General features: G+C 41.1%; 1 protein-coding gene across 2 annotated transcripts in view; it reads right to left on the bottom strand.

Annotated features, from left to right (window-relative positions):
• TMTC1 (transmembrane O-mannosyltransferase targeting cadherins 1) overlaps nucleotides 1-15,268 on the bottom strand; it is a 226,122-nt gene that overhangs the window by 204,732 nt on the left and 6,122 nt on the right. For both annotated transcript variants that reach the window (XM_084877142.1, XM_084877143.1), the window contains exon 2: nucleotides 316-493. In XM_084877142.1, the coding sequence (XP_084733268.1) occupies nucleotides 316-493 (178 nt within the window). The remainder of the gene's footprint in view (nucleotides 1-315; nucleotides 494-15,268) is intronic.

Below are 15,268 nucleotides of genomic sequence, written 5' to 3'. Positions count from 1 at the left end.
TGACCCAGCATGATAAGTATCTCAGAATTCCCCTTGTTGTTAAAAATGCATTAGGACTTACATTTCCTGCAAATAAAGAATGGTGGCCATTTATTACTAGCTGTAATAATAACAGTGGTTATTTAGAAAAGCAATTAAATCCTGGAGGTACAATAAAGACCATTTGAACATTCAAAAAGAGAAGTTACCATGCAGTATGATTTATATATAAACACTTTAGTAGAGCTTTAAATTAACAGGGTTTTGAAACGGAAAAAAAGATGACTTTAGTGGGTTTTTTTGGTTCTTATTTCATTGAATTCCAATTACACTCACCGCCTCTGTGTGAATAGGATGCACAGCAAAGAGCAATGCCGTAACAAAAGCGAGTCCACGATTCTTGAAGACCGTTTTGTCACAGGTGTACATCAGCACAAGAGTCACCAGGCAGTGCAAAATTACATTCACTGCATGAAAGTAAAATGGGTTCATGCCAGTCAAAAATATGTTTAGCCTAGAACAAAACAAAAACAAAAACAAAAAATGGTTAGTGACCAACAGAACATAAGTACAAGGAAATCAGAGGGAATCCATCATTTTAAAAAGTAAGCTATTCAAGTGATTATTTTTAAACTAGAGGCCCAGTGCACAAATTCGTGCACAGGAGGGGTCTGGCCAGCCCACCTCATCAGGGCCGACTGGCCAGGCTGGCCAGGGGGAGGGGCAGCAGGCAGTTGGCCGTCCCTGTCCCCTGGTCAAACTCCTGATTAAACTCCTGGTTGAACTCCAATCAAACTCCTGGTTGAGGGAACAATTTGTATATTAGCCTTTTATTATCTAGGATGACTCCCAACATATGAGTCACTCCACATATATGAGTATCACTTTTTTTCCTATCTCAGATGTTTCCTCTCTGCAGAAATCACTGCAAATGCGATACAATATTATTTCAGAAAACTGTGTGGTCTCACTGAGAAGGTAGACAGAGAGGTGCTGAAATGCTTCCCTCTCTTCATGGCTAATGCAAACACGCCCAACACTGTTGCTTCACTGCTGGTTCTTCCTAGGCAGCTAAATGTTCAAAGGCAAAACAACAGGGTTATGGGTCAGAGCCACAGCCGATGGAGATGAGAAAGAAACCACAGGACTGTGACATAATACCTTTATGCCTATTTTGTCCCGACTGTGACTATGGTCACAGTTGGGACAAAATAGGCATAAAGGTATTCTCTCACCCATGGTGCCACCAGGAACCAAATTTCCAGATTATGCACCTGGATATCATTGTTAATTACCAGCCCACAAGCAAGCTTCAGGGCACCTACATCCTGGTACCAGCTGCAGTTGAATTTAAAAGGATGAGCAAAAGCATAGCATTTCAGAATTTGTATTAAATGTTTCCTTACAAAATTCCCACAGACCTCTGAATGCTAAGACCATCATGAAAAAATAAATTAAGAAAATTAAAAACTAAAAAGAGAACCAAGAGAACCACAAAGAAAAGGGAAATGATGTATTGTTCAACATCTTAAAGAATACTTTCCTGAGATAGAAATGCAGAACAGAGAAACTTCCAAAGGTTGCCTTAAATTTAATAATAGGACATCATGTCCCCAACTGAGTTTATGGGGTTATAGAAAAAGTTCAGTCATATGGGGTATGGTTGTTTTGGGGGAACCTATTCACCCTAAGTAGTATTACCCATAGGTGTCTATACTCCAGCCCAGGGGTCCTCAAACTTTTTAAAGTGGGGGCCAGATCACGGTCCCTTAGAGAGTTGGAGGGCCGGACTATATGAACTACTAATTCCTACTGTAACACCTCGGCTGCGCTCACTGCCCAAAAAACCTGGCGGGCAGGATCAGACTCCTCTGCGGGCCGCATGTGGCCCACGGGCCGTAGTTTGAAGACCCCTGCTCCAGCCCACTTATCCAAAACAGCAATCCCGCATCTTTATTCTTATGTCCTTTATCTGCTTTTTATAGAAACACGTCCTCTTTGCCAAAACAATCAAGAATGTAAAAGTCAACATTAGTGATGACATATATCTGATTTGATTCATGCACAGCTTTAACCTACATAATTTTAAACGTCTCAAGCTTTACTTGGACACATGAATCTAAATGTCATAGTTACTAATTGCTTCCACTTTCACTCCCATTGAAGTCATCATGGTCCTAACCAAGCTTAGAAAAATGAATTACTGTGTGGTATCCAACTCCAGGGCCCTGACGCCAGCAGACCCATGAGTCTGTGCACACCTAAGCATCCTCAATACAAGAATCTGGTGTGAAATAACTCACCCAAAGGGAAGGAGGAACCACAAGGAACTGGCAGGTCCAACTAAAGGGAAAATGGTGTCCCTTTCCAGTGTGAGAGATCCCACATGTGGTGAGAGCTTCTGGAAATCAGAAAGCTGGGAATGGTGGAGCTGTGAGAAGGGCAAGACCAAGTCCCCATCCTCCAACTACTTGGGTGCAATTCCCTAAGGGCCCAACCCCTGAGGTTGATTGTACAATGTTTTCCACATCATCAGGCGGAACTTTGCAAATCAACTAAGCCATTAATTTAAAATTCAATCAGACCTGTGATTTTAAGAGAAATAGGCAAGCTCAAGTCCAGTTAGGGGGATGTCCAAATTGGAAGGTCTTAAGGCTGTCACTGTGTATCAAAGGCTTTGAAAAATACATACGTGGACCAAAAATCCCACTTCTAATAATTTTCCATAAGGAAATAACCACAAAAGTATTTAAATATATATACATATATGTGATATGATAAGAAATACATATTTTAGTCTTCATCCTAAATCCTGGTCAGAGATTCTATAAAACCTTCATCATTTCCAGGCGCTAGAAGCATCCCTTGTTCTAATCTCTGTCCCTGGTTCCTAGCACAGAACTCCAAAATCCCTTATAACTTCCTAAATGATAAGAGCACTAAGAGCATCTTTTGTTGTAATGTTTGGCCTTTGCCCTGATTCCTAAATCCCTTGGAATTCCTTGGGTGATAGAAGTGTCTTTTGTCCTAATGAAGTTACTTTTGGTGGGCTGGCTTCAAGGTGGAGGCTGGTCCCCAGAAAGACCAAACCCTGATTTAGAAGAATGGAAATTTCAGCCCCACCACCAACCTCCAGGGTTGAAAGAGGGGTTGGAGATTGAGTTAATAATTAATCATATCTACATTATGAAGCTGCCATAAAAATCCCTAAACTATGGGGTTCAGAGAACTTCCAGTTTGGTGAACACATCCAAGTGACAAGAGGGTTGAACACCCCAACTTGAAGCGGACAGAAGCACTTGTGCTCAGAACCCTCCAGTCTCTTTTTACCTTTATTATATGTATAATTAACAATAAATATATGTGTCTCCCTGAGTTCTGCAAGCCACTATCATAAATTATTTATTGAACCTGAGGCATGGCCTTGGGAAATCCCAATTTGTAGTCAAGTTGGACAAAATGTAGGTAATATAGGGATACACTACTTATGATTGACATTTAAAGTGGGAGCAGTCTTATGGGACTGAGCTGTTAACCTGGTGGATTGGATGCTAACTCCAGGCAGACAGTGCCAGAATTAAATTGAAATGTCAGACAACCCAGCTGGTGTCAGAGAAATGGTCAGTTGTTTGGAGTAAACCCACATATCTGGTGTCAGAGGTATTGTGAGTGTGTGTAGAGGAGAATACAAAGGAGTATTCTTTTCAATATACAAGGATGCATCTTACTCTGTTAGTTATAAAAATGGCTATAAAGAGAAAGCAAGACATCTAGTAAGCCCAATTGCTGATTATTTAATTATTCACACAGATAGGATGCTGTAGAGCATAATTTGGGATTACAAATAACAGCATTGGTTTTAAAAAGTGGACAATATCAGACAATATTTTTCTAATGTGTCCATTATTCAACTGTTTGAAAAGTACAAAAGCATCATTAAAGATAGTGTTACTATTACTACACTAGAGGCCTGATGCACGAAATTTGTGCAAAAGTAGGCCTGCTTTCCCCCCCCCCCCCCCCCCCCCCCCCCCGCTGCTGGCACCGGCTTCCCTCTGGCACTCAGGACTGGGGCTGCCCTCACAACCCTAGCTTCGTCCAGAAAGTCGTCCGGAAGAGCATCTGGTCTAATTAGCATATTATGCTTTTATTATTATAGATCACCACACTTTTATGAGGCACATACATTCCTTTGTCCTTCTAAAAATGAGGTAAAATGGTAGATATGAGTCACCTTTGTGGTCCATATGTATCATATCTGAAAATGTGTAGGTGACATCTGTATAGATTATTATTTCTGGAAATGGGTTAGGACAGAGTGCCTGGTATTTTAAGTGAATTCAATCAGATTCCAAAATATAAAAATAAACTGATGAATGGGGAATCACTGCATTAATAAAGTAAAAGTAGGAGCCTCTCACATGGTACCCAACATTGGTGAATCTCAGCTTTGAAAAATCACCTAGAATCTAGAGTTTGTAGAGTTCCTCAAATGTCAAAAAGATGGGGAGTGAACTCTCCAAACTATAGACAAGTGACCATGAAACAAATAAAGAAACAAAACATATCCTATTTGTGAGCACTCGGGGGGAGAGAGGGGATCTCTGATTTGGGGAGCCTATATGGAATTACACAAAGGAGCTTTAACTGATCAACTCATATTTTAATGGGACAGGGGACGTGGAAGACACAGCATGTCTTTAACAAAGGCATTTACAAAATCTCTCAGAATCTCCTTGCGTACAAGATGGAATAAGATAGATTTGTAGCTCACATGAAGAGTAGTGAATAATAAATCAATGTCTCCTTGGATGGAGACCTCTAATGTATGTCACAGGATTCTGATATAAGCTCTGGTCTGTCCAATATTTTTATCAAAGACGTAAATGAATCTATGATGTATGCTGACTAAGCTTGCGGGAGGTCTGTAACCGGGCAGGAGAATTGCTGTCCTGGGAAACTGACTGACAGAGATTCACAAGAAGTTTAAATGCCTGAAATTGTTCATTAATTTTAACTCAGAATATAGGTAAGAGTAAAGACCACATTTAGACATAAAAGAGAACAAAATACATGTGATCAGATTAAAACTGTACACATGGTATTGTCCGAGGACTGTTGGTTTGCCCTAAACTCAAAGAGTTATTGTGTCTTGGATATCCAGAAAGACCAATCCAACAACAGACACACAGGGAACTACATAAGTCAAACTTATTTTTTCATTTCAATTCACTCCAACAGATGTTTATTGAGCACCTACTACATGTCAGGTATGACGTAGGGCCCAGAGATACAAAGAGAAGACATGGCATTAGCTACCAACAAGTTAACAGCATAGAAAAAGAAAGAGAGCCGAAACCAGTTTGTCTCAGCGGTAGAGCGTCGGTCTGCAGACTGAAAGGTTTGATTCAGGTCAAGGGCATGTACATTGATTGCGGGCACATCCCCGGTAGGGGGTGTGCAAGAGGCAGCTGGTCAATGTTTCTCTCTCATCGATGTTTCTAGCCCTCTATCTCTCTCCCTTCCTCCTCTCTGTAAAATATCAATAAAATATATTTTAAAAATAAATAAAATAAAATAAAAAATAAAACAGTGTGACCATTAAAAAAGAAAAAAGAAAAAGAGAGGCACTTAAACAGATAATTAATGGCTAGCTTAAAAAAATTCTAGCAATGGGAGAACTTACCAGGTGCAGAGATAGGGAAGAGGGAGGTTTTCTACCTGTAGGCAGGTGTGGGGAAGAGTCTGATATCCAACGTGAGACAGCAGCCCCTTAGAGTGCTATTTAAATGTGGAAGCACTTTTACAGAGTTCCATGATGCTAAGGGGATGGGAGGATCTCAAGGTGGTATCTCTGCAAGGCAGATTTGAGGAAACTGGGATGCTCAGACTAGAGAAAGATGACAGAAATAATACCAAGGTCTCCAAAGGAAAGGGTCTTTTCATATTTATGATTATATGCCCAGTGTCTAGCACAATGTGTGGTGCGTGGTTGTTACACAATAAATAAATGAATGGATGGAAGCATAAGTGAATGAATGAAATACTGAAGCAATGCACTTATCCTAAGTAGCTACCAAAGGAAACTACAATCCAATTACAATGTTCCAAACAGGCTACGCAAGATCTAGGTTTAGCTTGCAAACTGTTTTGTTTCACCTGTATACACTTAAAAAGAAAAATTTTTAAACAGGTGCTTTTCATATAAAAATTTCTAGTTTCTCTTCATGCTAAGTGAAATAAGTCAGAGAAAGATAAATATCACATTATCTCACTCATTTGCAGATTATAATGAACAACATAAACTTATGAACAAAAACAGATCAAGAGACAGAGAAGCATCAATCAGATGCTCAAACCTCAGAGGGAAGGTAGGAGAGGATGGGGGTAAAAGAGAGAGATCAACCAAAGAACTTGTATGCATGCTTATAAGCCTAACCAATGGACACAGACAACAGGGAGGTGAGTGCATGAATCAGGGTTTTTTTTGTGTGTTTTTTTTTGTGGGGGGGGGGGGATGCAATGGGAGGATAAGGACACATATGTAATACCTTAATCAATAAAGAAAAAAAGTTAAAAACATTTCCAGCTTCTCTTCAAATATTAGAAGACCTGGCAACTCTGGACCTATTTGGCTGCAGGGAAATATTTGAATGCCCATTGAGATGGCATGGAAATATTTGGGTGCTCATTTGGATGGCACAAGTACTCATAATTTGCCACAGTGCCTGCCAACTACTGGGATGCAGACTTCAGTTCAAAGAAAGAATATTTAAAATTTAAAATAGGTCCACATAGAAGCATGACAACAGTCCACCTTAAACACCATCTAAAAAGAACAGTCTCTCATATTCCACGTCACCCTGAATGTATTCCATTACAGCATGTACCCGATTTTCTTAAACTCTTCTGTTATATTCTTCAAATATTATAAGCATTTTTCAGACATTGGGAGGAATTGATTTCTTTTCATCATTATATCCATCGAACTTAGCACACAGTAGAGTCTAAATGAAAGTTTACTAAATGAACAATAAAACTTACAATAACTGAAAAGTTGGAAAAGATCACCTTTCCCTTCCAATGCTACAATCTCTAATTTTTATTTGATTTAGTCTTCATTTCTCATTTAAAGCTTGACCAAGCAATGGGAAATAAAATATTTTTCTGAAATAATCCAATAATCATGTTTGAGTGGTTGAAAACCTTCCAGATTTTGGCAAATAGAAATGCAAAACATCCCTCCTCCGTCTGAACTCCTCTGCCTCCTGTACAACTGCCCAGAAAGGTTGGGCCATAATGAGCAAACAGCAATCAGAGGGTACCAGGCCTCAGGAAAGGTCACAGGCTCACACAGTTTGGCACCAAGAAGTCTCAGGAGGAGGGGTGGGGAGGGGAGAAGAAAAACCTTTGGCTGCTCCATCCCATCTCCTCACACTATCACAACCCAGAGCTCTTTTAGATAAAGCCCATGCCTCTCTTTCAATTTTCTTCTTTGAAAACATAGATCTGGTTTAGAAAAACAAAAACAAGCTGTATCTCGGGAAGAGACTTCTAAGGTACTAGGGACTGTGGTAGGGTCCTTCCTCAGTCAGACAGGTCTACCCTCAGAAACTGTCAGAGGTCTGGAAAGGGCACAAGAGGCCATGCCCCTTCATTGCGGTGACTCAGGTCTGCATTTTGGCCCTGAACCTGCATTTTCTGGTTTACAGACCAAGCAACATTTAAGGGGACCATCTACTTCATTCCCTGGGACAACACAATTAATAAGCCACCACCAATGATGCCTGTGGGTCAAAACATTCTGATTTCCACTTGCCCCTGCTGCCTTCACAGTAAATGCAGCTAAGCGCTTGCCTTCTGGAACTCCAGGGTTCCATCCCTCCCACCGAAACCAGAAAGCCACCTCAATGGCAGCATCTCCCACATTACACTTCCTTCGCCTTCAGAAAAGAGCCAACACAAAGCATCTCAAAGCTGCAGATGCTCTCTCACCAGTGCATTTCTCAGTGTCCTGGTGAAGGGAAATTGCCTGGCCTTCTCAGAGAATAAAATAAGAGAAATGGGTGGGAAGTGTTTGAAGGCATCCTAATATTCCTGTGTTAAAGAGCTTTTGAATTTCTTTCTCTCTACATTATGCTAGAGAGACTTTGGCATCTCAACCTATCCTATATAATAAAGGGCTAATATGCAAATTGTCCCTTCAACTGGGAGTTTGACCAGGGGGTGGGGGCGGGGGTGGCTGGCCAACCTCTGACTTCCCCTCCCCCTGGCCTGCTGGATTGGACTCAAATGGGGTGGGCCAACCAGTGCATGAATTCATGCACCGGGCCTCTAGTTTGAATATAGGTTCTCATTGAGTCTCAGTGGTTCCCAGGATTCTGAATCACTTGTATGGAAGCTATAATTGCTGATTCCCTGATCCCATCCCAATATATTCTAAGTCAGAAGATCTAAAATGGGGCCCAGATACCTGCCCCAAGCAACTCAGTGATTCAAGATAGGTGATACTCGGAACAGAGACAGAGGTCTCAAAGCGTAAGGGGAGACTACAGATGGTTACCTTGCTTACCAGAAAAATCCAGTTTTCTCAGGAATAACACAACATACATTCTTTTCCAATAAGAACTACAAATCCAGGAATAGAAAAAAAATTAAATGTACCCCTTATCATCTGTTTCTGCTGTCTCAAATGATGGGTTCGCCTACACTTCCCTGGTGAGTTTCCACAGCTCAATATTACACACACAGTATTTTCTCCTGTCTTCCTCTATTACCATTTTTCTTCTTCCCATCTCTTGCTATCATCACTGCTCTCAAATGCTTGCAAGTGGTTTCTATAGTCCTCTTAGATCATTCAACCAATAAATAACAATATCTGGTTCTTCTCATTTTTCCTCTAAGGCAATCCCTTTGGCCCTTAATCATTTTGGTTGCTCTTCTTCTGCATTTCCCTCAGTACCAGGAATAAATCAGTAAATCATCATCACCTAATATATCTAAAGAACCAAAGGATGTTTACTGGAAGGTACAGATACAAACAGCAGGGTAGAAAAGAGATTGGTGCTCTGAGACAAAAGCAAAATGCATGATGTTTGTTTGGGCTCAAGACATCACATCTTCACCTCGCTGTGAGGAAGTTATAGGGAGAGAACAGAGGAAGGGGAGTTGGTTGGAGAAGACCATACCCCAATGGACAGTTATTGTCTCTATCTATCTATCTATCTATCTATCTATCTATCTATCTATCTATCTATCATCTATACACATATATATCCCTCATATGCAAATAGACCAGATGGTGGAACAACTGAACAACCAGTCACTATGACATGCGCTGACAGGCAGGGCACCTGTCGCTGTCATCAGGGCAAGCCTCTGGTGGTTACTGAAAATTCTTTGCTCCCATACATGGTAGTCCTGCCGGGTGCTCACACCTGCTGCCAGCAGCCCCAATCACACCCGCTGCCAGTGCTATAGCCACTGCTCGCCCCCACTGTCAGCGCCTGGCACTGGCCCTGATCACTCGGCACCATCAGCAAGTGTGAGTGGTAGCTGGTGGCCCCAATCACCGCTGAGGGCTTCTCCACCTCCCCCTGCTCCTGAAGGGTGTTTGGGAAAGCAGCCACTGCCAGTGGGGCTGGCACCATCAATACATGGGAGCAGCAGCAATGGTGGGAGTGGGGCTGCCAGCAGACTGGGGCAGACAGGAGACCGGGGCGCTGTTTGGAAGATGGGCTGAGACCCGCCCCTGTGCCCCCTGCAGCCTCATAGCCCACAGTTCCTTTCAAGGTGCACAAATTCATGCACTGAGCCCCTAGTTACCTCAAAAGTACTCGCATCAAAGAAAGAGTGAGAAAACTGAGGATAAGAAGAGCAGTAACCATATCTAGACAAGTTCCAGAAGAAAATTTTCAAAAACAGAGGGAGCAAATAATGAAAATTAACACATCAACATTAAGTATAATATAGTTAGTTATAACTCTGAGTTGTCAATTTTGAACAAATTTTTTTAAGGTATGTGTTTGAGGAGTTCCTGCATGTCATGCAATTCTAACACTCACTGCCCAGAGTGTATGCAGATTTCACAGTTGATGACAAAGTCCTGCACAAGAGTCCTCTCACTTCAGACACCAGATGCAACTTCAGTGGTCCCCAGGCCATTGGCATGTCTGACAAACTGGCCACAAATTTGGTTCCCACAACTCCCTCAGATTCAATAATTTGCAAGAACAACTCACAGAATTAAGGAAAACACTATACTTAGGATTATATAGTGTTATTATAAAAAACACAAATAAAAATCAGTCTAAAGAAAAGACTCATAGGGTGAGGTCTGGGAGAGTCCTAAAGAAAAACATTCCATGTCTTCAGACACATTGCCCTCTCTGCGTACTGATGTAAGATATCCAACCAGGGAAGCTCAACCAAGTTTCAATGTTGAGTTTTAAACAAATTTTATTCCTTAGGCTGATTGACCCATTGGCCATGTGAGAAAACTCAGGCTCCAGCACCCCATTCCCCTCCAGGAGATTAGAAGGTAGGGCTGATGTCATGTGACTCTAAGTCTCAACTCTCTAATCACATGATTGGTCTTTCCAGCATGGCCAGCCCCCATTCTGAAACTCTCTGGAGGCCCACCAAGACTTGCCTATTCTTTATTATACACTCAGGGGTAGTACCAAGGGCCCGCCATGAACAATAAATGCTTGCCTATCACTCTGGAAACTCTAATCTGCTTCCGAGGAACCTGGGTCAAAGACCAGGGAAATTCTCTATTGTATACCCAGTGAGAGGAAGTCATAGTTCCTTTGAGAAAGTACTTTTGGTACTTTTGACACAACCGGAAATGATAATTCATGTCAACCTCATTGACTGGGGGGAAAACGACCATTCTTTCTAGACAATAGGACATGGCGTGGATGACCGTTAGTCCCCTGAGAGCAGGGCATGAAAAGCAGAGCATGGAAAGAACTCAGTGTAACTCTGGGGTTTGCCTCAGAAGGTATAACTGCTATGTCCAGCCTTAAACTTCAGGGCAAGCATCCAACTACCATCACACTTCAGTATGCCAGGCAAGAGAAGTCTGATCCAAAAGTGCTAAAGACCCTCCTTCTCAAATGTCACACTCCCAAGAGATTAGAATAGAGAGCCACACTGCCCTGTTCAGAATCAAAGCTGCCTCTTCACCACCCGGTAAGCAGACCCCACTGGAACCACCTGTGGTTCCTTGCCTGCCTCCACCTTTCCCTTTGACAGAGGAAGATAAATAAAGTAAATAAGCCACGAAATAAGTCAAGCAGACTTTTTCCTCCTCATTAAAAAGGTGTAGCCCTACCTAAATATTTACCTGAGGAAGTCAAGTATTCACAAAAATTATGAATTCATTCTTTTAACAGTAACTTATTGGGCCCCTACTTTGCATGCCAGACACCATTCTGGGTGCTAAAGATACAGTGGTTGGAGCTTAGAGATTAAAACTAACAATAAATATATGATGCCAGGTAGCAGTGAGGGCTATTAAGTAAGACAAAGAGGGTAAGGCTGAAACTTGGAGGAATGAATGTCTGCTGTTTTAGATCAGTAACTAGGGAAGGGCTCTGTGATGAAGTGACATTTGAGAAGATGCTAAAGGTGGCGTGAGAGAAACACTGCAGAGATCTGGGGAAGGCAGTCCAGGAAGAAGACTCCAGGGCAAAGGTCTAGTAGCAGCAGGGTGGGCCCATGTAAGGAACAGTAATGCTATTCATAGAATGTTGATGTAGACAGAATGAGATTGCTAGACGAGAGGTCAGAGAGGTGGCCAGGAGTCAGATCCAAGAGGGCCTAGCAGAACAGGAAACATTGTTATCATTTGGAAAAGGAACACTGCCATTATTTTGGACTGATCAAACATTACCTCTTTTGTAAGTAAAATATAATGACCACATATTCAAAGTTAGGAAAAATATGAATGTAGCTCCAAAGGAAGATAGAAAAGACAGTTGTTGAATGGGATGGGGGGAAAAAACTGCTTCAGAAGATATTCTCCAGGCCTTCATTCAGAAATTCACCTATAAGCTGAAACCGGTTTGGCTCAATGGATAGAGCGTCGGCTTCGGGACTGAAGGGTCCCGGGTTCGATTCCGGTCAAGGGCATGTACCTTGGTTGCAGGCATATCCCCAGTAGGGGGTATGCAAGAGGCAGCTGATCAATGATTCTCTCTCATCGATGTTTCTAACTCTCTATCTCTTTCCCTTCCTCTCTGTACAAAATCAATAAAATATATTTTTTTTAAAATTCACCTATAAAAACACTCAGGAATTACCCTAGCTGGTTTTGCTCAGTGAATAGAACAGAACATCAGTCTCGATCCCCAGTAGGGGGCGTGCAGGAGGCAGCTGATCAATGATTCTCTCTCATCATTGATGTTTCTATCTTTCTCTCTTCCCTTCCTCTTTGAAATCAATAAAAATATATTTAGAAAAAGAAAAAGAAAGGGTTGTCAGACAACCAAGACATGAAAACAACAACAACAAAAAAAAAACCTAGCCTTTAAAATAAACAACAATCCTCAGGAATCAAAAATATATTCCTCGCACCCTAGCCAGTTTTGCTCAGTGGATAGATCTACAGCCCTGAACTGAAGGGCCCCCAGGTTTGATTCCAGTCAAGGGCACGTACCTCAGTTGCAGGCTCAGTCCCCAGCTCTGGTAGGGGCACATGTAGGAGGCAACTAATTGGTGTATCTTTCTTACATAGATATTTTTGTCTCTCTCATATCCATGTTTCTTTCTCTATGTCTCTCCCTCTCACTTCCACTCTTTCTCTCTCTCTCTCTCAAAAAAAAAAGTCAATAGAAAAATATTTCATTTTCCATCCCTCCTATACTACTAGACTGTAGTGTGAAGCCTATTTTATATCTAAAGCATGTGCTCCTAGGCAATGATCAATCTCCTCCCACTCCTGAGATTTCTACAATAAACTTAGTTCAGCATGAAATTTTCAGAAGCCATTTTTTAATTTTTGTCTCTATAAAACCTTTTTTGCCTCCAATCATATTTCCTTGGCCATATCTACCACTGAACATCCTAGACAATCTAATCAAGCATCCTGAATAATTTTTACTTCTCTCCTATCACAGACTTAGAAAGCAAACTTACCAGTCTTATAGCAGTAACCTATCTCAAAACGAATCCCCATACAGGTCAAATAAAAAGGAAATGGGCCAAAAGGAGCATGCCGACATTTCTTTTTGGGATTGAGCCTAGAGGATAAAGCTTGTTTTCACGATTGCCATATCATTTGTGACTAAAAGATGCAAACCGATGCAAAAACAACTCTCCAGATGCAAACATGAAAATGCTGTAAATCCTTACAGCTGCACATATTAAGATATTCTATTTTTTAACTCTGACATTTTAAACCACCCACTTCCACTCTTATGGCTTATATTTCCATCTGAAGCCTTCAATAAGATAAAATTTTATAGCAAGCTAGTAGGACACTATGATCTAATAACCTAAACACACAGAGAGAATGAGTTTACGGTCCTTTAATTTGCCTTCAGTCCCCCATCTTTAAAACGGAAAAACCACTGGTTTCTACTTGTTGAAGAAGCTTTGGGTGCTTCCTGATATTGAATGGCACTGCCAACCAGCCAGCAGGAGCTTCTTTTCAAGATCAAGGGGCTAGCTCCTTTTAAGTCAATCAGGGCCATTTTTCAAGGGGAGGTTGGAGGGACTCAGTGTCAATGCAGTGTCTGGCCCTGCCAAGTCATTAGGGGTAAGTTAATTAAATGCTGGGCCAATTATAGCAGGCTAATTGTTAAGTTGATAATTTTGTATGGCCTGTGGATGATGTTATAAATATCCAAATGGCCCTTGGCAGAAAAAAGTTTTCCCCACGCCTGATAATAAAGAGTGACATAATGCATTTCTCCTGATTCCAGAGTTAAAACCAGGTCATGGCCACTGAAGGATAAAGAAGCAAAATAAAAAAAAGGTTACTGCTGCAGATTAGTTTTCACAGATGTTTTGACTTTGCTCTACAATGGTCCAAAAATATTCCTATGTGCCCTTGGAAATGATCTTATCAAAAGACTGAATGGAAAATGTGACCAGAAACAGAAACTCATTAGAATTCTGAATTCACTTGAAGGAGCCAAAAAGATGAGCATTTGTATCAGTTAAGGTTTGACCAGAGCAGTGGAACCACCAGAAATGACAGAGCAGAAGGGATTTACTATAGAAATTTGACCTTTTACAATGTGGAAGCTGGTTCGATGGCCTCTGAAAGGCGGCTGCTTCTGTGTCTATAAGAGAAATGGAAAGCCAGCAGGCATTTGGGAAGGGAGGATGGATGCACTAGAAGTAAGGGAAAGGGAGGGTGAGCTGGAACCCGTGAACATAAGCTGGAATATACTTCCACTTCTCTCAACCTCTGAGACTCTAACTTTAATGATGCAAATGGCTTGCAAACAGATTAATACCCTTCCCCCCAGATGCACACTCACCTGCACCAGGATTCCCAGTAAAGGAGATCTGGAGCATTCTGGAGGAGCTGTGGACCTATCCAGAGTGTCTAAGGCTGCAGTAGCACTGAAACCTACACCAACCTTCTGAATGGAAACATGGCCATTTCACTTTCACTTTCTAAATCTCTAACCCAGTACAATACAGGAAAGGAATCTAGTTCCAGTTTAGCTAAAACAAAGCCACCACATCTTGATAAGCTGCCTATGTTTTCCATTGTGCCCTGCCCTGCAGACTGGTAAAAAAAAAAAAAAAAAAAAAAAAAAAAGATACTCTGATAAACTAATTTCTTCATTTCAAATTCAGCCCATTTCTTTTTTGAAAAAAAACTGCCAATAGTATCTTTATATACAAGCAAGCATCTTTGTAATGACAAGCATTATGCCTCTTTATTTATTGTTTATTCTTATGGGAATTTCCAGCTTTCCATATGTGTAACATTGACTTATTGAATCAAAGAAAATATAGTACTTTTAATTAAAAAAAAAAAGTTTTGAATTTTGCACTAGGAAAGACCCTGTGAAGAGGATGAAAAGACAATCTATAGAGTGGGAGGAAATATCATAACTGCCAGAGGAGTTGTACCTACACTATATTAAAAACATGTGAACCATGTCACTAGTTCACCAAGATGGGTTCATCATACACAAATCAAGTAAGGTGATACACCACATTAACAAACAAAAATCACATGCTCATCATATGTAGGTGCAGAATAAAAGACAAAATTCAACACCCTTTCATGACAAAAAAACTTTCAACAACTAAGTTTTTA

This window comes from Pipistrellus hanaki (genome assembly GCF_964339955.1).
Source record: "Pipistrellus hanaki genome assembly, chromosome: 3".
NCBI lineage: Eukaryota > Metazoa > Chordata > Mammalia > Chiroptera > Vespertilionidae > Pipistrellus > Pipistrellus hanaki.
This window is presented reverse-complemented; position numbering and strand designations above follow the sequence as displayed.